General features: G+C 43.2%; 1 protein-coding gene across 1 annotated transcript in view; it reads right to left on the bottom strand.

Annotated features, from left to right (window-relative positions):
• The window catches only part of b3gntl1 (UDP-GlcNAc:betaGal beta-1,3-N-acetylglucosaminyltransferase-like 1), a 331,506-nt gene that overhangs the window by 119,543 nt on the left and 189,858 nt on the right, over positions 1-22,105 (bottom strand). Inside the window, exons 7-8 of the mRNA XM_059653792.1 lie at positions 8,292-8,387; positions 3,033-3,157 (exon numbers count right to left, since the gene is read on the bottom strand). Coding sequence (XP_059509775.1) covers positions 3,033-3,157; positions 8,292-8,387 — 221 coding nt within the window. The remainder of the gene's footprint in view (positions 1-3,032; positions 3,158-8,291; positions 8,388-22,105) is intronic.

Here is a 22,105-nt window from a genome sequence, read left to right as displayed (position 1 = left end):
CATGGCTCATCTGTGAGACAGCTCTCACCTGCTGCATTTCATGCCACTGTTAACTGTATATCAATTGTTGGAGAGACAAACAAGTTACTGGAGTGTTTCATCTTCCACTCATCAGGATATAATCGGGTATTTTTCCATTTGTCATGATGATGTTGGCAAGATGAAAAGCTTCAATGAAATCTCTTCTTTTCAGCAATATTAAGCTCTGCACTACCGACTGACTATTGATATAATCGTGTTCAAGTATCTGCAAGTCGTGTGTATTAACTGGGATTTACATGTGGATCTGCAAATAAAGACTGAATATATGGGTTGTTGAATTAGGAAGTATATGCTTATATTGGAAATAGATGCTTATAACAGTGTGTAAACATTGGCTCCAGTTCTATCCTTCACCAGCTGGCTTTCTAGAATGCAACATGTATTACTGCCTCCCACACAACAATCTTCCCATTTTTCTTTCCTGCTTTCAGACACTCACAATCTGTTGCATTCCCTGCCCCAGCACAGGCAGGAAGAGGAAACAGAGCAACAGCTCAGCAACTGAAGAAGAGAAATGAGTCACTTACTTCGACACGAGCAATGCACATACATCAAAGGCTAGTACCAAATTGGGATCAGGATGTGATGAGCTACATGGCATTGCAGAGCTAGAGTCATGCCATTGGTAAAGAATGGTCACAGATGAGATCTCTGACAGGAGACCTCATCTAAGGAGCTCCCGAGGCAGGTATACAGGCAAAAGCTGATGGACATGTGCACCCAGTTGCTCGGTGTATTATCTGGCCCCTCAGGCAGCCTCCCGTCACTATCAAGAAGCATCGTGGAGCCGAGCTGCAAATTAGCACAGAGTATCCTGCACAGCCTCCCTTCTCTATAACCTCTGCACCGTCTCTCTGTTGAGCTGTGTCAGAGGCAGTGCCACACAAACCTCTGTACCTGTTGCGCCCTTTGTAGAGGTGACGCCAGCAAATCCTTCGGCTTCCTGAGAATTGAAATCAGGAACTCAAATAAACACCCCCAAAGATAAAACAGAATACTTTGATAGCATTTGAAATAGCAGGCAATATTCTAAATGATCGTAGCTGAAGATTAGACACCTGAACTTTTGCAGGTATACATCGAAATATTTTTAAAATGTTTATGAGGGTTTCTGCCTCTACCACTGTTAGAGGTAGTAATTTCCAGAGTCCCACAACCCTATGGGTTGCATAATTGCATAATGCACCACTCTAGCAGCTGAGCATTTGATCTTTGGTGAGTGACAAGTAAGTTCATTCAATGGATGTGCGTGGTCTGAAATTTGGTGTGTCAGTACCGGATCAGCCAAGTGGGCTGCGTGACGTCATAACAGGATGGGTTCTGAGATTTCTGACATCTGTACTGAGATGCCTATACTAGCATCTTTCCCATGGCGTTGCTGCCACTGGCTTTCCCTGAAGGTGAAGTTTAGAATTCAACTTTTAAGCCTGTCATTACCACATGCCTTACTCAGGAGAATCAAAAGGGACTCCACAGTCTAGGCACGGCAATCAAGCAATGAGGTGTAGATTTAAATTTAATGCTATTTTTGTAAATCCTTGATATTTTCATGGAGTTATTAGTTGCCTTAACATTCAAACACTTGGAGTGGGGGGAGAAGAGGAACATGATTGAGATGTAAAAAATTATGACGGACATAGTCGGGGCAGACAGGAAGAAACTTCTCCCTTTGGTGATGGGATGAATGACCAAAGGTCACAGATTTAAGGTTACTGGGCCCAGGAGGTTTAGTGGGTTGTGAGGTGAAGCTTTATTACCCATAGGGTTGTGGGACTCTGGAAATTACTACCTCTATCAGTGGTAGAGGCAGAAACCCTCATAAACATTTCAGAAGTATTTTGATATATACCTGCAATGCCAAGGTATACAAGGGTATTGGCAAAGTACTGGAAAATGGGATTGGAATCGTTAGGTGCTTGTATTTGATAAGTGTACATTCAATGGACTGACGGGCCTTTCTCTGTGCTATACATCTCTATGAGTCCATGGCATGCATACATATGTACAAACTGACAGAAACACATCTGGACACATGAATTAGGTCCATCACTGGTCCATCAAACTGCTTTGCCATTCAGTCAAATCATGCGGATCTGATTGGTCTTGATTCCGCAATTGTGCTTGCCCCTGACTACCTTATTAATCAAGAATCTTTCTACATTTGTCCACACAATATGGTTAGCACTGCAGCCTCACAGCACCAGGGACCTGAGTTCAATTCCAGCCTCAGGTAACTGTCTGTGTGGAGTTTGCACATTCTCCCCGTGTCTGCGTGGGTTTCCTCCGGGTGCTTCGGTTTCCTCCCACAGCCCAAAAGATGTTCAGGCTAGGTGGATTGGCCATGCTAAATTGCCCATAGCGTTCAGGGGTGCAGAGCTTAGGTGGCCTACAGTGGGATGGATCGGCATGGACTTGTTAGGCTGAAGGGCCTGTTTCCACACTGCAGGATTTCCATGATTCTATGATTCAACCCTGCATTTGTCGCTCTCTGGAAAGAGACTTCCCCAGACACACAACTCGCCCAGAGAACAGGAATTCTCATCTCCGTCTTAAATGTGAAAGCCCTTACTTCTGAGCTTTGACTCCTCGTTCTCGTCTCTCCCACAAGGGAAACCTCCTTTCAGCATCCACTTTGTGAATTCCCCTCAGGATTGCACCATGATTCAATAAGATCACTTCCCATCCCACCAAATCCCAAAGAATACAGGCCCAATCTGTATTTCTTTATAAGGTAACCATTAGAAGTTCTACAGTTCTGAGGAAGGGTTACCGGGCCTGAAATGTTAACTTTGTTTTTTTCTTCACAGATGCTGCCAGACCTTCTGAGCTTTTCCAGCAAATCTGTTTTTGTTCCTGATTTACAGCATCCACAGTTCTTTTGGGTTTTTTTAGTCGTTCTACACTTTTGCATTGATAAAGTACACTGCACCGACTCTACAAAGACATGAAGTTTGTGCATGAAATGATTCCAAAAGAGGAGGAAGCCTTACTCTAACACAGCATGAGTTGCAGCCTCCAGGTGATAGCGATAGAGAAGCAGACAGTGATCCACTCGAAATACACTCCCTCCCTTTCGAAGACTTTCGTAAAAGAACAATAGATCTTCAGGGACACCCTAGAGAAATAGATTGGTAAGAATTTCCATCATGAGAACCTTGAACCTGCAAGCCATACAAAATCTTAGACTTTTAACGGTAATGCTCAAACATCTGCTTCATACTTCGTTGTATTATACAATGTTGCATTATGATCTTTGAATTGACGTTTCAACACTACCACACGGGTTTCTTAGTAAAGGCATGACATTTTTAAATGTGTAGATGTCTGAGTATCAAAATTGCCCTGAATGGATATCACAATTTCGAATGGCTTATTTTGGAACTGTTGAGATTAGAAATGTAAAAGCCAATAACCAGAGCATGAAATGCATCATTTCTTGCATCATGCTAATACAGTTGATTTGAAGGGCTATCCAAAAGGCTGGACTTTGTGGTTGATAGTGAACGAACGTTAATAGCCATTATAGTTGCAATCGTCTGTAGATATTCTATGAGGTTTTGCACTGGATGTTCCTGCTTGCCAACTATTTGTGAACAAAGGCACTATTTAGGGGTGGCACGGTAGCTCAGTGGTTAGCACTGCAGCCTCACAGTGCCAGGGACCCGAGTTCGATTCCAGCCCGGGGCGACTGTCTGTGTGGAGTTTGCATATTCTCCCCGTGTCTGCGTGGGTTTCCTCCAGGTGCTCTGGTTTCCTCCCACAGCCCAAAGATGTGCAGGCTAGGTGGACTGGCCATGCTAAATTGCCCATAGTGTTCAGGGGTGTGTGGGCTATAGGGGGATGGGTCTGGGTGGGATGCTGCAAGGGGCGGTGTGGCCTTTTTGGGCCAAAGGGCCCGTTTTCACACTGTAGGGAATCTAAACAGGGAAAGCAAATGTTTGTCTGCATCACTAATCACACTAACGGCTTGATAATGGGCGGTGCAGAGTCCAAAGAGAAAGCATAAATTAAAACATTTAATTCAATACCAAATTAGGTACGGCAAGCAAAAGTTGACTAAATTGGATTCGACTAAATTCCAGCAATAACAATATACATTTCATTTTTGTTGTTTTGTTTCCAATCTCCAAGAATAATTAAAATCTGAAGCAACGGGAGTGTACATTTGTAGAAGTAAATGTTCAACGGCTGAGAGTTGTTGACAGTAATTAAGGCTTATGCTACTATTAAAAGATATTTACACTTCACATCATTTCATGTGTTTCAATAAATTGCACAGTCTCTACAGAAGCAAGGTATTGTAAAGGGTAACCTCGTGACTGATATATTTAACTCCACATTTACAATGGCTGAAATTTGATGTCTGATTAACATTTTAATAAATGGATGCACTATGGTAGGTAAAGAAACGTGAGATCATAGCCAGAGGAGCAGACACATTCAGTTAAATTTGTGTTGGATGTGGTAAACAGTCATTTGCTCTACCCACTGTTTGAAGAAAAAGTTGTAGAAAATTGCAGCTGATTTAAGGCTAGATGTGGAAAAGCATTTTAATATCATAGGAGCAATAAAGGGATTGATAGCGGTTATGAAGAAATCAAGCAGTTAGTTGTCATTGCTATATATGTAGAAGCTCTCATGTTTGTGGATATTGTTTTAAAAGCAACATGTAGAGTAGGAAGTGGACAGAAGCCAGATCTAAATCCTTATGTAGTTTCTAATCAGAAGTGGGAGGGAAGCACATTGCTGCCAATACTCTGTCCATAAACAAATGGGTAAGTTGAGTACCATGTGCATATGTTCCACACTGAGTTGGACCATGCAGGAGGGTGTGTTTTGAGGAGGACAGTGTGTTTGTCCATCTCTATATTTGCAGAAAGAATGAAGAGAGAGAATGAACATGTCAGAGAATATTGTTCGATTTTTGTTTGGTTCATTTCTGTGCTGTGGTGGAGACAGAATCTAAAGAAATAGAAACAATGAAGTGTCAAAGAGCTGGGGATGGGCCTTGGAGGCACAGTTTGTTCAAGGCCATGAGGGAGGAACTGGAGCCTTGTGCCAAGTGTCACTCGCAGGTTAAGAATAGACTGATGACATTTCTTTAGGCTTCTGCTAAAGTTTGATACAGGAGGTTGCCAGGAGCAATCCAGTTTGGATCTGCTGTCCTAGAATAGACCTAAAACTTAACTGCTGTTTTGGAGGCTTGAAACTCTTAATGTGGGGATTCAACAGCTTTGAATATTAGATTTGTATACAAGGTCTTCATATTTCCTCCATTTCTTAACTTGAGACCATAAAGCTGAGGCATGTCATTGATTTAATAACATTTTCAAGAAACGTTCTTCAGCCCAGACACTGCCTGATACAACACATTGCATTTGAGACGATTGACCAATGTTCTAATTGCCTCATCAAGCTACTGAAAAACCAGAATATAAATGTTGGTTTCTTTATTCCTTTCTAATGCTCAGTGATTGAGGTACCAACCTGTTAGCCACCCAGCAGAGTGTAGCAAATACTTTATGTGCTAGGTGTGTCTGAGCCTTGAGTCACTTAAAGTACAGGTTGAGAAATGATTATCTCTCTGCATCAAATAATATCATTGGAAGAAGGGGAATGGTTTCATTCCCAGGATGTTGTTTGGTCAAACTGGCCTTGATTATAACAGGAATGGACTGTAATGATAATATACCACAGCCAGCTTTCCCTCCCTCTTCCTACAGAGCATATGTTGTATCTCAGCAGTCCTGACATTTTTGAGATGGGTCTGTAAATCTTCATTCTCAGCCTTGGCACGTAGTCTGCATGTGCATCAATTACTGCACTTTTCTGTTTACATCAAAGAACCAGTAACTCCCAATCAGCCAGCATCAGTCCTAATTAAAATCAAATTCCTTTGTAGCAAAATTTATTTTAATGCTTGGCATTTTAAGCCTTTTGAAGTACGTCGTTCATGAATCTCAGTGATACTGTAAAACCATTAACTGAACATAAACATTCAGAAAATAGGTCCTGTAGATAAGGCACAGGCTGGCTTCTTTCAAATTTGAATGAGTTTTTTAATGGGGGAGAATTTAGTCTACAAAGATTATGTAGCTTTAGAATTTCTCCCTCTTGTTTAACCCTTATACTGGGCCATTCACCAATACCTCATATTTAAAGCCTGCCCTTCTTCTCCAGCTCCTTTAGCCTAGCAACCTTCTGAGTATCTGAAGTTCATGAAACTCTGGTTTCTCATCCATTCTGATTTCTATTACTCCACCATTGGATGGCACGGTGGCTCAGTGGTTAGCACTGCCGCCCTCACAGCGCCAAGGACCAGGGCTCAATTCCAGCCTCAGTCTATGTGGAGTTTGCATATTTTCCCCATGTCTGTGTAAATTTCCTCTGGGTGCTCTGGGGTTTCCATGCTCAGTCCAGAGATGTGCGGGTTAGTTGGTTTGGCCATGCTAAATTGCCGGTAGTGTCCAGGGATGTGCAGGATAGATGGATTAGCCATGGGAAATGCAGGGTTACAGGGATTGGGTCAAGAGGTCAGACTGCGTGGGATGCTCTTCAGAGGGGGCGGTGTGGACTCAATGGGCTAAATGCCCTGTTTCTACACTGTTGGGAATCTATTCTATTCTATGATGTCATCAGCAATCTATCCTACATTTTGGAATTCTTTCCCCAAACCTCTTCATTTTTCTCCAGCAACCACTCTTCCTTCCAGACACTGCTCAAGTCAACCTACCTGACCAAGGATTGGGTTACCCTCCCTAATGTCTCTTGCGCTGGCTCAATATCAATTCCTGTCTGATTAAGCTCCTGTAAAACATGTTGGGATGGTGTAACTACATTGAAGATAGTAGCTAGATACAGGGCATTGCTGCTGCTGATGAAATACTGGCAGCTATTTTCTAGATCACCATTCACATCACTGTTTAGTTAGCCCCCACGGTGTGACTGATAATCTAGAGTAAAGGGTTAACTGCACTATGATAATGCCAGATCACATGAGACTGAGTCCTGATGGAAGAAGGAATGAACAAAGTCCTTCTCAACCATTCTTACAGATGTAGCTTACAGTTCATAAGAGTTAGTAGCTCGCACTTGCCTTATATTCAGTCCTTGTTTGTCACAAGTTCCTGCTGATGCTGCTAATGATTACCTTAGAGAAAATGGTTTGATGTGGAAGTACATACAGTACTGTCTCCCCCAGCCAGTAGAGAATAAGAGCACCACTGATACGGTGTGGGCAGAAGTGGGGGGGCCCACACAAAGCATCTTCAAACATACTAATTCCTGCGCCACGGAAGGGGATGGTGCAGGTTTGGTCTATTCTGCTCAGTCTCTGAGGCTTGCCTTTCACCTGATATTCCTCAGCCAGTCTCAATGCTATCAATCAAGGCAGCTACTTCAACGTGGGCCAAGAGGCAAAAAATCAAATTTCCACTGCCTACATGTTACTGTACATTGAAATCTAGTTTGATTCATTTGAAAGTCCTAATTTTAAAGTCAATGACATAAAACAGATTTAATTTTGTTGATCGCCTCCAAGAATTATTACAATCAATTTAACTGAACACCTTTAACATTACAGTGTCACTAAAGTTTTATCCAATTCAGTCAGGAACTTGGACCATTTTACTTATTTCTATCTACGTGCAGCCAGTGACTCACCTCTTGACTCCCCAAAATCTATCCAAGATACAGATCAAGAATGTCATGCAATACTCCCCACTTGCCTGGATAGGTGCAGCTCCAGCAACACTCAAGAAGCTTGACACCATCTAAGGCAAAGCAGCCTGCTTGATTGGCACGTCATCTATCACTTTTAACGTTCATTCTCACCACAAGATACACTACAGTCATTTACTAAGACTTCTTCAGTAACACCTCCCATACTCACATTTTGTCCCATCTACATGGACAAGGGCCGCTGAGGAATGGCACCACTTTTTCCTGTGAGATCCCCCCCCCCCGAGCTACACATTAGCCCAACTTGGAGCCAGTACTGATGTGTCCACATTGACGTTGACTCAAAATCCTGACAGCACTGCAGCTGTACCTACATCACACTGACTACAGTGGTTCAAAGACATTACTCTCCATCACCTTCTCAAAAGCAATTAGGAATGTGTAACAACAAGCCCGAGACTTCCACATTCTGTGAAAAGAATATTCTTCTTAAAATAAATTCAAACTAATAGATAGCCGAACCTGCGTCCCTTCTATGCATTTTATTCTGTGTGGGCAGTTGTACTCACTTTTCCACCTTCATCAAACTTTCCAATGTAGTTAAACCATTTTCGAGAGCAGAACCAAGTTGGCATGATGACAGTCGGACCATGGGATGTGAACACCTATCAAGAGAAGAAAGTGGTTTAGTAAAGAACCGGTAAATTTACATTTCTGCCATGGAGCAGACATAAATCGTCCTGCTCTGAGGTTTACCAGTGATGAACAGTGAGTATTGTTACTTTTAAAATAGAACTCTTTCCATTATTTCACATCAGGTCTTCATCTGTTCATTGCTGCTGAGAGGCGGCTGTCAGAACTGGACCTACACTGCTGTGAATGTCCATGGGCAGGAGATGTTAACTGTCCCAACCCCAATACCACTTCATTCTGCTCATCTTAGCTCTGATGGGGAGGTGCCAGTGTTGGACTGGGCTGGACAAAGTCAGAAGTCACATGACACCAGGTTATAGTCTAACAGGTTTATATGAAATCACAAGCTTTTGGAGCATAGCCACTTCGTCAGGTGAAGTGAGAGAAGGGCACACAGATACAAAATTTATAGGCCGAGAGATCAAGGACAGAGCGATTAAAAGATCATACGAATGGTGTGAATGCGGTGTCAATTAGTCTCTGCAGGTGATCAAAAGTAATATATAATCTAATTAAATGAAGCAGAGAGATAACTACAAAAAATTAAAAATAAGGCGGTGCTGGAGACAAACCAAATTGACTTGAATGACATGATAGGTATAAGAGTCACATGCTGAGGGTCTAACCAAAGTAATAAGTAAACCTAAACTGTATTAAGGTATAGAGAGATCATATCAATTTATCAAGATGATGGTGTCAAAACAGGCCAGTAAGGAAGATTTTACAGATATAGAACTGTGGTGGGGTCACATGTAGTGCTACATGAACTCAAGATCACGATTGAGGCCCTCTTCATGGGGAATGGAACTTAGCTATCAGTTTCTGCTTAGTGATTCTGTGTTGTCGTGTATCAAAGGTTGCCTTAGAGAACGCTTACCTCAAGATCAGAAGCTGAATGTCCTTGGCCACTGACATGTTCCCCAACTGGGAAGGAACATTCTGTGTGGCGATTGTTGTATGGTGTCCATTCATCCATTTTTGTCGGTATGGTCTTACCAACATGCCATGCCTCAGGGCAACCTTGCCTGTAGCGTATGAGAAAGACAACCATTGGCCGAGTCACATCAGTACTTGCTGTGCACGTGTTGGGTAGTGTTTCCACGTGTGATGGTAGTGTCCATGTTGATGATCTGACATGTCTTGCAGAGGTTGCCATGGCAGGGTTGTGTGGTGTTGTGGTCGATGTTGTCCTGAAGGTTGGGTAGTTTGCTGCAAATCATGGTCTGTTTAAGGTTTGGCAGTTGTTTGAAGATGAGACATGGAGGCATGGGGGAGATCTAGGTGAGATGCTCATTGTCATCGATGACATGTTGAAGGCAGCGAAGTACATGGTGTGGTCTCTCCACTCTAGGGAAGCACTGGATGATGAAAGGTACCCTATCAGTCGTATCCTGTGTCTGTCTTCTGAGGAGGTCACTGTGGTTTTTCATTGTGGCACATTGGAATTGGTGATCGAAGAGTTGAGCTTTAAATCCCATTCTTATCAGGGCGACTTCAAAATCTTTAGGTGTCCATCATGTTCCTCCTCATCTGAGCAGATCCTGTGTATGTGCAGGGCTTATCTGTAGGGTATGGACGTTTTAATATGTTTAGGTTGCTAGAGAAGTGCAGTATTGAGAGGTTATCCATGGGCTTATGATAGAGCAAGGTACTGAGATGCCCGTCTTTGACAGAGATGTATGTGTCCAACAATGAGACTGATTTTGAAGAGTAGACCATGGTGCGTCAGATGGTGGGATGAAACTTGTTGATATCGCTATGTACTCGTTTCAGTGATTCCTCACCATGAGTCCAAAGGAAGAAAATGTCATTGATGTATCTCGTGTATAGCATTGGTCAGACATCCTGCACAGCAAAGAAGTCTTGTTCGAATTTGTGCATGAAAATGTTGGTATATTGGGCAGCAAATTTGGGCCCCATGGCTGTTATCTATAGAAACATAGCTCCCACGGACCAATCAAACCAGGAATGTCCCTCGTCACAACGGACGTTTCGGTACTCTACACCAGCATCCCCCAAGACAACGGCATCGTCACAACAGCCTCAGTATTCAATAAAAACAACTGCAAATTTCCAGACGCAATCCTATGTCTTCATGTGCATCAAACAGTTCTTTATCTAGGCACATGGAACAGCCATGGGGACAAAATTTGCAGCCCAATATGCCTACATACTCATAAATAACTTTGAGCAAGATTTCTTTGCTGCTCAAGATCTCTGGCCAATACTATACCAGATACATTGATGACATTCTCTTCCTTTAGACTCATGGCGAGGAATCACTGAAACAACGACACAGCGATATCAACAAGTTTCATCCCACCATCAGACTCTCCATGGACCACTCTTCAGAATCAGACTCATTCTTGGCCACATGCATCTCCTTCAGGGAGAGACACCTCAGTATTTCATAATACCACAAGCCCACAGATAACCTCATGACGCTGCACCTCTATCTTCCACCCTAAACATATTAAAATGTCCATACCCTACAGACAAGCCCTGCACATAGACAGGATCTGCTCAAGAGGAGGAACACGAAGGACACCGAAAGATTTTGAAGGATGCCATGATACAAACAGGATATAATGCTGATCTCATCGATTGCCAGCTCTGCTATGCCACAGCGAAAAACTGCACCAACCTCCTCAGAAGACAAACACAGGATACAACTGGTAAGATACCTTTCATCATCCAGTACTTCCTCAGAGTGGAGAGATCACGGCATGTTCTTCACAGCCTTCAACATATCATCAATGATGGCGAGCATTTTGCCAAGATCTTCCTTTACCTCTCTTTCTTGCCTTCAAACAACTGCCAAACCTTAAATAGATCATTTTTTGCAGCAAACTACCCAGCCTTCAGGACAACATCGACCACAACAACACACAACACTGCCATGGCAACCTCTGCAAGACATGTCAGATCATCGACATGGACACTACCATCACACGTGGGAACACCACCCACCACGTGCACAGCAAATACTCATGTGACTCGGCCAACATTGTCTACCTCATATGTTGCACAGAAGAATGCCCCGAGGCATAGTACATTGGTGAGACCATGCAGACGCTATGAAACAGATAAATGGATATCGTGCAATGATCACTAGACAGGAATGTTCTCTCCCAGTCAGGGAACACTTCATCAGTCAAGGACATTCAGCTTCTGATCTTTGGATAAGCGTCCTCCAAAGGGCCTTCGAGATACACAACAACACAGAGTCATTGAACAGAAACTGATAGCCAAGTTTCATATCTATGAAGACGGTCTCAACTGTAAACTTGAGTTCATGTCACGCTGCATGTGACCTTACTACACTATTCTGTATCTGTAAAATCTTCCTTACTGTTATGTTTTGACTGAATCACCTTGATATATTGTTATGATCTTTTTTCCTTCATTAGTTCCTACAGTTTTGAAATACTTATTCCTTTGGTTAGACGCTTAGCATGTGACTTATACTTAACATATTATTCCAGTCATTGGTTTGTCTCCAGCACCACCTTCTTTTTAATTTGTTGTAATTATCTCTCTGCCTCATTTAATCAGATTATAGGTCATCCCTTCACATGTTATTCAGCTGTTGACACTTTACTCTAACCGTTTGATTCTTTTGATCACCTGCAGAGGCTTATTATTTGATACTCCACTCACACCACTTTTATGATCTTTCGATCTCTCTGCCTATAAATTCTATGTCTGAGTGGCCCCTCTCTCACTTCACTTGACAAAGGGGCTAACGGGTTCAGTTCTCACTACATAAATGTAAATGAGCTCCCTATATTTTTATCTCTTCATTTATTTGAAAAAAACTCATGTCTTTAGTCTTTTATTAACAATATTATCAAAGCAATGCAGGCAATGAAAGTTGGAATTCAATAGATGTAAAATAACATCAAAGCAGCCAATAACTCTGACCATGTCTGTGATCAAACATTTCAACTGTCTGTCACAGGTTGGGTACTTTTACTAGAACTATTTCAGAAACCGTCAATTTCACTGCTTCTGAGACTTTAAGAGGGTGAAAATTAACTTCTGTGAAGCCATAAATGGAGGACTGATCAACTGCTGTATACTTCACGTAAGTGTCTTTCACAGGAAGAACACTTGGCACAGATACAGAACAAACTGCAAGGGCACATTCTGTTCTTCTGCCAAAGTTGTCTTTCACCCCCTATGCGTCAACTATTGCACAAGAATAAGGCAGCAAATGGTGCTACGTAGGATGAGTACAGAATTTCACAGGATCATTTCTGGGAGGGTACACTGTGCCAAACTGCCTTCACCATTCATAACTTCATTCCCTTGCACTGCTCATCTTCCCCAATTAACTGCTTCAAAGATAAGATCAGATTCCCATTTATAAAGAGACATATTACCGAAGACTAGAAAGATTGGGAGGAAAATTAAAGTTCTTGTTCTTTGAAGCTGCATTAGTTCCTGATTCTTAATTCTTTAACATATGTCCAGCTTTTCATAAAGTATCAGTGTACTATCATGATATCCATTTTGCAGTGTGCTCTCCATACCAGTTTGGAAGCCAATCTGATAGAGGTTTTTTGGTATGTTCAGCTAGGGATTGTGTTTCCAACCTCTCTGTAGCCTGGTGACTGCATAACATTGAATATACATCACTCTAGTTCAGGCTGCCTGAACCAGATGGAGCACATTTGAGAAACATGTGATTGAACTGTCCCAAAATAAATTGCGGACACACTCCAGGTGACCTCATTAGGGCAATTCCAGACACTGGCTGCATGAGTCATAAATAAACAATGTTCTGATAAATTGCAAAGGAATAAACACAATCTTCTTATTAATGAGGCTGAGATTGCGAACTAGACAAAAGGGCGACTCTGAAGAAATTTAATGTGGTATCCTTATTAAGTGGCAAATGTACAAGTTATATTAAGTGTTCATGGTATGTTAGTGTCACACGGTAATGGGCTACTGTACAATGTAAAGAAACAACAGGGTTACCCCCACAGTATTACACAAACATGCCAGCAAAATAATGTACAAGTTAATTAGATTGCCTGCTTCTTCAGGCAGCTGGTCATATTGTTTGTGCAGATCACATTAGTAGTATCAATTAGAATCATAGAGTCATGCAGCATGGAAACAGACCTTTCGGTCCAGCTAATGCACACCAACTATGTTCTCAAACCAGACCAACTCCAATTGATGCTTGGCCCATATCCTTCCAAGTCTTTCCTACTCATGTACTTATCCAAATGTCTTTTAAACATTATAACAACGACTGTATCCACCACTTCCTCTGGCGGCTCACTCCACACACAAACCACTTTCTGTGTTAAAAAAGCTGTCTCTCGTGTCCTTTTTAAATCTTTTTCCTCTCACCTTAAAAATATGTCGCCATGTTTTGAACTCCTCCAGCCTCGGGAAAAGACCAACGCTATTCGCCTCATCCAAGCCCCTTATGATTTTACAAACTTCTATAAGGGCACTTTTCAACCTCCAGCACTCCATTGATAAAAGTCCCAGCCTATTTTTATAACTGAAACTTATACTGAAATAATTGAAGGTAAAAGCTACAAGAGATATACTTCAAGTTACTACTAAATATATTTGTTAAAATAAGTACACTGGATGGAAGTCTTGCAGCGCAGGGGTTAGCATTTCTGCTTCTCAGCCTGAAGCTCTGATCTCGAGTTCCACTCCAGCGACTTAAGGGCAAATAACTTGCATTCGTAACCCAACCAAACAGTTGACTGTCAACCTGTAAATCCTTCTGTCACACCCATGTTGAGTACTAAGCACGAGTCTCCTGGTTAGTCAGACTTGATGCAGTGTGGTTCCCCTTGAGCCACTGCTTCTGGTGGCAGGCCAGTGCCTTGTTCCAAGAAAACCTAGCTATGAAAACAGGCATAAGCCCCTGCTTTGTTGGCCTCCTGCATCACTAAGGCATGAGAAGAGAAAAGAAAAAGAGACCTAGAAGATAAAATGTCTGAAAGCTTTGTCCTTTCACCTCTAGATTCTAAGCTCCAATGTTGCTGCGACAGCAAGTGCGTAAATACAGAAGGCCTTTCATTGGAATGAGTTCAGGGAGCCTCACCTAATATATAGTGGAGTTAATGACCCATCACCACCTTCCTCAAATTCATTTTAATTGAAGAACCCACTGTCCAGCATATTAAACAGAGAAAAATGGAACTATTAGGTTGCTGTATGGTGAACAACAATATAGGACGATGCTGTATCTCTCAAATCATGGGTCCAATCTAAAAAGTGCTCCAGTGCCTGGCGTTGTGTCAATCATCTCCCTTAACAGGCCCAGAAAATTCAAACAAAAAATTTTGATGCAAAAACACACAGGTTTCCATTTCCAAATGGAAAGAAAAACAGTCAAAAATGGTAGTTAGACATCTGATTTGGTTGGAAATTAAATGCATTTTGTCACATGCAAAGTATTAGTGAGTTTTAAAGCATGTCCATTCCTGCCGCAGCATGCCATCCCATTGCATAGCTTAACCCCTTCCAGGACATCTCTGGACGCACCAGGTTAGAATCATTCTCTGTAACACGTCAGCACATACCCTAACAAAGCAGACAATTCAGCCTGCAACCTCAGTCTGATTAACTAAACCTAAACCCTCTATGGTAAGTAGGATGGAGAAGCAATGCCTGTGCTCCAGGCTGCAATGATACAAAGACCCTGTTGTTCCAGTCACAAGAAAGATGCTAAAACCTTTCCAAGCAGTTAATACACAACTACTCCATTGTAAAGTGGACAGGAGTCAGAAATTGTTAGAATAATCAAGGGAAGCTGGAGCCATGCTCTGCACTGTAAACACAAGATCCTAATTATTTTGTTTGTATAAAGCATCAAATGCAGTTCACATCATATTGATAATGTTGGTACCAAAACATTATCATCTGGAGGTTATGAGCAGAATTTTACTTCCAGGCAGCAGTTTAAATGGTTATGGTCTTAAGTGGTAATGACTTAGATTAAAGCAATGTTTGAGCAGCTTTGAAACTTTTCTTGAAATTTGGATTGAATTTTTCCCTTACTATTTCCTTCATTTCATTCAATATCTGTAATTCTCTCAAAATTTGCTCAGGGTGAGCCGGAGGTTAACTGCAGAGGGGGGACATCCTGCAGTACCAGCACTGTCCACTGTACAGGCGGTGCTGCTGGGCTCTAGCATTGCTGCCAATCTGAGTGGACATGAGTTTTCTGAGGTAGGACTTTGCTCGAGTGAGGGGCGAATGTTTTGCGTCCAGGCAATTAACATTCCTCAGAGTGCTTATGGCTGCAGGGCAGCAACAGGCAGGGATACGCTCCCCGCTGAGCTTTTAGGTGGCAGGGCGGGAAATGCTGCATTCCAGAAGACCCTGGCCCAGATTCCCATCCATCCTTTATTGCAATGCGAATGATTACTCATTTTGGGAGGACTTATCTCTTTGATATCACTGTTGGTTTAATTTTTATCCCATTCGACCAACACAGTAAAAAACTGCAAATTGTCCAGTTGACTCCACCAACTCTGCTTTCTGTCCAACTTTGCTCACTGTTTGGCTGTGTGGGTAGTGGAATATCCCTTTCAAACAAAATAAATGTTCTTTTGGGAAACTGACAGCAATGCTGGCCAACTGAATGGCACGCTGGGAAAACTGGCTAACTGAACAGCATAATGGGAACTGCAGATGCTGGAGAATCCAAGATAACAAAGTGTGGAGCTGGATGAACACAGCAGGCCAAGCAGCATCTCAGGAGCACAAAAGCTGACGTTTCGGGCCTAGACCCTTCATCAGAGAGCTGATGAAGGGTCGAGGCCCGAAACGTCAGCTTTTGTGCTCCTGAGATGCTGCTTGGCCTGCTGTGTTCATCCAGCTCCACACTTTGTTAAGTGAACAGCATGCTGGGAAGTGGCTCAGACCAGACAGATCGGCATGCAAATGGATTACCTTGATTGGTTATATTGAATAGTTGTTTATGAGGCAGTGGAACTGAGATACTAAGCTAGGAAGCTTGCAGCATACACTGTCCAATTGAATCAAGCCATCCACCTTGACTGGCTATTGAATGGGTTGCTAATGAGGCAAAGTTGGAAGTTTTAAAATGGAACAATGGATTTGAGTTTCAGTAGAACTGTTTTTGAGACAGCTTAGCTCCTAGGGTCGACTCAATCAATAGGGGAAATTACAATGTCTACTACTGTCTTTGCTAACATCCCTTCCTTCGATGCAGACTCAATTTAAATTATACTAATTACATTGTTACATTAAACAACTGCTAAGCTACTGTGATAACAAAGTGTGGAGCTGGATGAAGGGTCTAGGCCCGAAACGTCAGCTTTTGTGCTCCTAAGATGCTGCTTGGCCTGCTGCGTTCATCCAGCTCCATACTTTGTTATCTCGGATTCTCCAGCATCTGCAGTTCCCATTATCTCTGCTAAGCTACTGTACTCGGAAATGACCCAGATAACTAGTTAAAAGAAGCCACTCAAATCAAAGGTGTCTCTCACATACATCCCAGAGAACATCAGGACCACGAAGCAGGAACCTTGGGAGCAGGAAGAACGGGCTCAACTCCAGTTTAACTAGCTGTAATCGGGGTAGCACAAATCATCAAACATCTTGCGCTCCCAAAGCAGATTTTAAGCTAATGTGCAGTCACCGACATTTAAGAACTGTAAAGTTACTTGGGATATTAGAGGGAAAGATTGGTTTTGTAAAGGTATATATGTGTCTATCTCGTGTTTTGATAGTAATAGACTATGTCTATGGTAAACCGTGTCTCATTATTAGTATAAGTCCCACTAAGTAAGCAAGGTGATCAGACCATATGGAAACAAAGTTTACAACAATCTGGCATGTCAACCTTCGTAGGAGTCTCACCTATGCTCCTAAGAATACTGGCTCCCCTGTATCCATTCTTTGGTGGATGTTTGGTTACAGACTGCTGCAAAGTGGTCTGTCATCTATGAAATCAGATAGTTTCTCGAGAAACTGAGTCTATTCTAGCGATTTTCACAGATGCATTTTTCAACTGCAGCCACAAGTCTGACTTTACTCTTTTGCCCATTTATTTTTAGGCATTTGTCTACGTTGCATGCAGAACCCACTCCAACCCATAAAGATGCCTTCCAACGTCTGGAATTTCCCAGCTGCTGCACAATTATTCGGCCGTTTCGCAATCACAATGAGTTTAAGTTTGTTAATATACCGTTCCTACCTAATACCACCTTGCCACTGCACAGAGATAGGATTGAAGGGAACGCAGTGAAGGGTTAGCAATGTCATCACCTGCTGATGTTCACAGAGCCGAGCTGAATAGCTGCCTTCAGTAGTGATTCTATCAAGGAGGTCTGCACCAGGTTGAGTTTAAGTTCAACGGTAAGTGGGTGTTAAATGCAAAGAGTTTGGATTTTTTGGCGAAAATTTGGGGATCAAATGTTACATGAAATATTTGACAAATAAACAATCTTTGGCTAAACGTTGGAGGTTGGTTTTCACGCGTGACTGAACATTACTTGACTAGACATGATGATACAAATAATAATTACTGACAAAAGTTTCCTTCAGATAAAACAAAGTGACAATTCTCCTGGTACTCTGCCACCCTCGACGTCAGCATGACAATCGAGACGTGTTAGTTAGCCGAGGTGTTCTGCTATTTCCTGTCCTGAAAGTTGCAGAGAATGTTTAGAATTAGAATTAGGTTTTATTGTCACGCGTACTCAAATACAAAAGTACGCAAATACAGAGAAAAGTGTACAATCTTGTCACACATGGCAACAACTCAAAAATACCCATGGCCCTCTGGAACCTACCTCTCCTCCCCTTCCCCACGACTCTATCCCCTCCCCCAACTCCTATCGGGTATTCACTATCCCTCCTAACCTTCCACTCTCCGATGCTGAATGCTCTGTACTCAGCAAAGGCCTCAGCTTTATCCCTCTGTGTCCCCACCTTAACAAATTTTGGGCATGACATGATGCCGAACTGTTCTTCTGCCATCTTTGCCTCCCTGCCCATTTCTTTGGACAAGAGTCCTCTCCCCGGCCCACAGAACCCTTTGCCCAACTCCAGCACTCTCCCTCCACCTGGGCCCCTCCCACCGGCCTTTTACCTGCTCTCGATCTTTTCATTGAGAACTGTTAACGTGACATTAGTTGCCTCAATTTCACGCCTCTCTTACCATATCCAACCTATCTCCCTCTGAACTGACCGCACTTCGTGCACTCAGATCTAACCCTACTTTGTCATCAAGCCTGCCGATAAGGGTGGTGCTGTTGTAGTCTGGTGTATTGACCTCCACCTTGCAGAGGCTAAGAGCCAGCTCTCAGATACCTCCTCCTACCTTCCCCTAGATCATGGCCTCACCATGGCACATCAGGCCATTGTATCTACTATGGTTATGGATCTCATTTCATCCAGTAATCTCCCCACCTCTGTTCTAAACTAATAGTCCCCCTACCCCGCACAGCTGGTTTCTACCTCCTGCCAAAAATCCACAAACAGGATTGATCAGGTAGACCCATTGTTTCAGCCTGCTCCTGCCCCTCAGAACTCACTTCTTCCTACCTTGACTCAAGTCTTCTCCCCTCTGGTTCAATCCCTACCCACATACATCCATGATTCATCTGACGCCTTACGCTGGTTTCAAAGCTTCCAGTTTACTGGCTCCAGCGACCTCCTCTTTACCATGGATGTGCAATCTGTCTACACATCCATTCCCCACTAGGAGGGTCTTAGGGGTCTCCGCTTCTTTCTGGAGCAAAGCGCTGAACCATCCCACACACCAGCGCCCTCCTCCACTTGGCCAGGCTTGTCCTCTCCCTCAACAACTTCTCTTTCAACTCCTCTCATTTTCTTCAGGTAAGAGGGGTTGCCATGGTTACCGCATGCCTGTCTCTTTGTGGGAGACATGGAACATTCCTTGTTCCAGTCCTATTCTGGCCCCCACCCACAACTCTTTCTCCGATACATCCATGATATCATCGGTGCTGCTTCCCTCTCTCGTCTGGAATTGAAAAACTTTATCAATTTCGCCACCGATTTCCACCCTGCCCTTACTTTCACCTGGTCTATTTCTGACTCCTCCCTTCCCTTCCTCGACATTTCTGTTTCCATTTCTGGGGATTGACTGGCCACTAATATCCATTACAAACCCAATGACTCCCACATCTACCTGGACTGTACATCCTCACAACCCCACTTCCTGTAAAGACTCCATCCCATTCTCTCAGTTCCTTCGTCTTTGTAGCATAAGTTCAGAAGAGGCCAACTTCGACAAGGGAGCCTCCAAACTGTCCACCTTCTTCCTCAAACAAGGTTTCCCTGGCTCCATTGTCGACAGGGCCCTCAACCAGGTCCAACCTATCTCCTGTACTTCCGCCCTCACCCCTTCTGTTCCCTCCCACAACAGCAATAGGGTTTCCCTTGTCCTTACCTACCATCCCACCAGCATCCACATCCAGAAGATCATCAGATGCCATTTCCACCAGCTCCAGCAAGATGCCACCACCAGACACATATTCCCCTCCCCTCCCTTGTCCACCTTCCGCAAGGATCGTTCCCTCTGGGACACCTTGGCCCACACTTCCTTTACCCTCAACGCCTCCCCACAGCCCTATGGCACCTTCCCCTGTAACCAGCGAAGGTGCAATGCCTTTCCAATTACCTCCTCCCTCCCCAGTATCCAAGGGCCCAAACATACCTTCCAGGTGAAACAACACTTCACATGCACTTCCCCCACTACTGCATTCGCTACTCACAATGTGGTCTCCTCTACACTGGGGAAAGGAAGCGTAGACTTGGCGACTGCTTCACAGAACAACTATTTTTCTGCTTGCAAAAAAGACCCTGAACGACCTGTTGCCTGCCACTTCAATGCACCACCTTGCTCCCTGGCCAACATCTCTGTCTCCAGCTTGCTACAGTGTTCCAGTGAAGCCCAATGCAAGCTGGAGGAACAACACCTCATTTTCCACTTGGGGACCCTACAGCCCTCCGGACTCAATGCTGAGTTCAATAATTTTAGGGCTTAAGCTCTCCCATGTCCCAGCCCCCCACCCCACACACCAGGCCTTACCACATCGCCTGCCACTACACTCCACACCCCTCCCCCGTTGTTAGTCACTAACAGTCCCCACTAACAACTGCTCACCCTCCCAGCCTGATCGTTAGCAACTCCTTTGTCTGTCCAACTGTCTTTCTCTCTCTCTTTGGGCTCTATCCTCTCATTTACTTCCTACCCCACCCACCTCCCTATTTTCTGCAAATAAACTGACGTTTTCCCAGCCACCATCAGTTCTGAGGACGGGTCACCGGACCTGAAACGTTTTCTCCTCCACAGATGCTGCCAGACCTGCTGAGCTTATCCAGCAACTTTGTTTTTGTCATACATAGTGCTATCTAAGGTCCAAAATATCTAGTTACAAATTTTAAGTACTAAAATAGATTAGTTACAAAAACAGAGAAATAAAGAAAAAAAAAGCTAAAAGTTCTACATTACAGTTCTTCATAGTATAAATTAGGAAAATAAAGAAATATTTGACGTATGGGCGGAGTAGCTGGTGACGGCTCAGGTATGATCAGGGATGGGGTGCCTCTACCAATCATTCTGAGAGCACTTGCTCTGCTTTACGAAGCTGCATCCACATTTTCCCAAGTACATTTGACACCCTGCTGTTTGGCCAAGAGACGTTGTCTTGTCAGTCCGTGTGGTTTTCTGTTCGCCCTTCAACATTCTCTGCTCCTTCTCCCCAAGGTGACCAACGCTTGTGTCTGAAACCACGCGCCCCACCTCCGTCACCAAGTTCAAACTTAGCTCTTCTGCTGCATGACACTGCATTCTTTTGCAACCTGTTTAAAAAATGGGAAATGTGCCATTTTCCCTTGCTCAACAAACATCAGAACATCTTGCATTTCCACAGCACTGGGATTAGCTGGAAATATTGATTTCATGTAAATCGTGATTATTACATTCAGTACCATGAAGGTTCCTGCGATATTGTTGGAAGGAGATGGAAACTGTGTAAACCTTGGACTTATGTGTGATATTTTTCCCTCTGAACTTCTATCATAAAAAACTTAACTCTCAGCAACTCGCATGAGATGCACTGGATGTACAAGTAAAAGTAACCGATGGGAATTACTCATTCTTTACCAGTATCTTTAACAACTGAGCGAATGCTCTGGGAAATAAAACACGCCATTAATGAAGAATCAAATGATGCGAGATCACCCCTGACTCAACACAATGTGGCTTTAATAAAATGACTGTAGAACTCTGGAGAAAGAACATGAGCACTCATTCTTATCTAGGTATCAGAAATAAATGCAGTAGAAGGCACATGTCTGACTGTAGGTGTGTAGTATAAGAAATGACCTGAACTTTCAGGTCCAAAATGCTGTCCTCCTGTGGGCTAAATAAAACTGGTCATTTTAATTTGAAGCATGAGCAAATTCTGAACAAATGCAAACTTGCAGCAGTCCAAGAGCATCTTGCCTTTCCTGTGAGAAGTTACTGTGAAATTCTTACTCAATTTGTTTACTCAGACCATGACATCAGCCCCAACACATTTGAAATTACACACAGCCAACTTGATAAAAACTGCTAATTAAAGTAAGCCTTGTGCTGCCTTATCTCCAGGTCTTGTTTGTTCCTTTGCCCATGTGCTCAATCTCAAATCAGTCAAAAGTGTTTACC

Source organism: Stegostoma tigrinum, chromosome 22, assembly GCF_030684315.1.
Source record: "Stegostoma tigrinum isolate sSteTig4 chromosome 22, sSteTig4.hap1, whole genome shotgun sequence".
Lineage (NCBI taxonomy): Eukaryota > Metazoa > Chordata > Chondrichthyes > Orectolobiformes > Stegostomatidae > Stegostoma > Stegostoma tigrinum.
The sequence above is the reverse complement of the archived record's forward strand: the minus strand, read 5'-3'. Positions and strand labels throughout refer to the sequence as shown.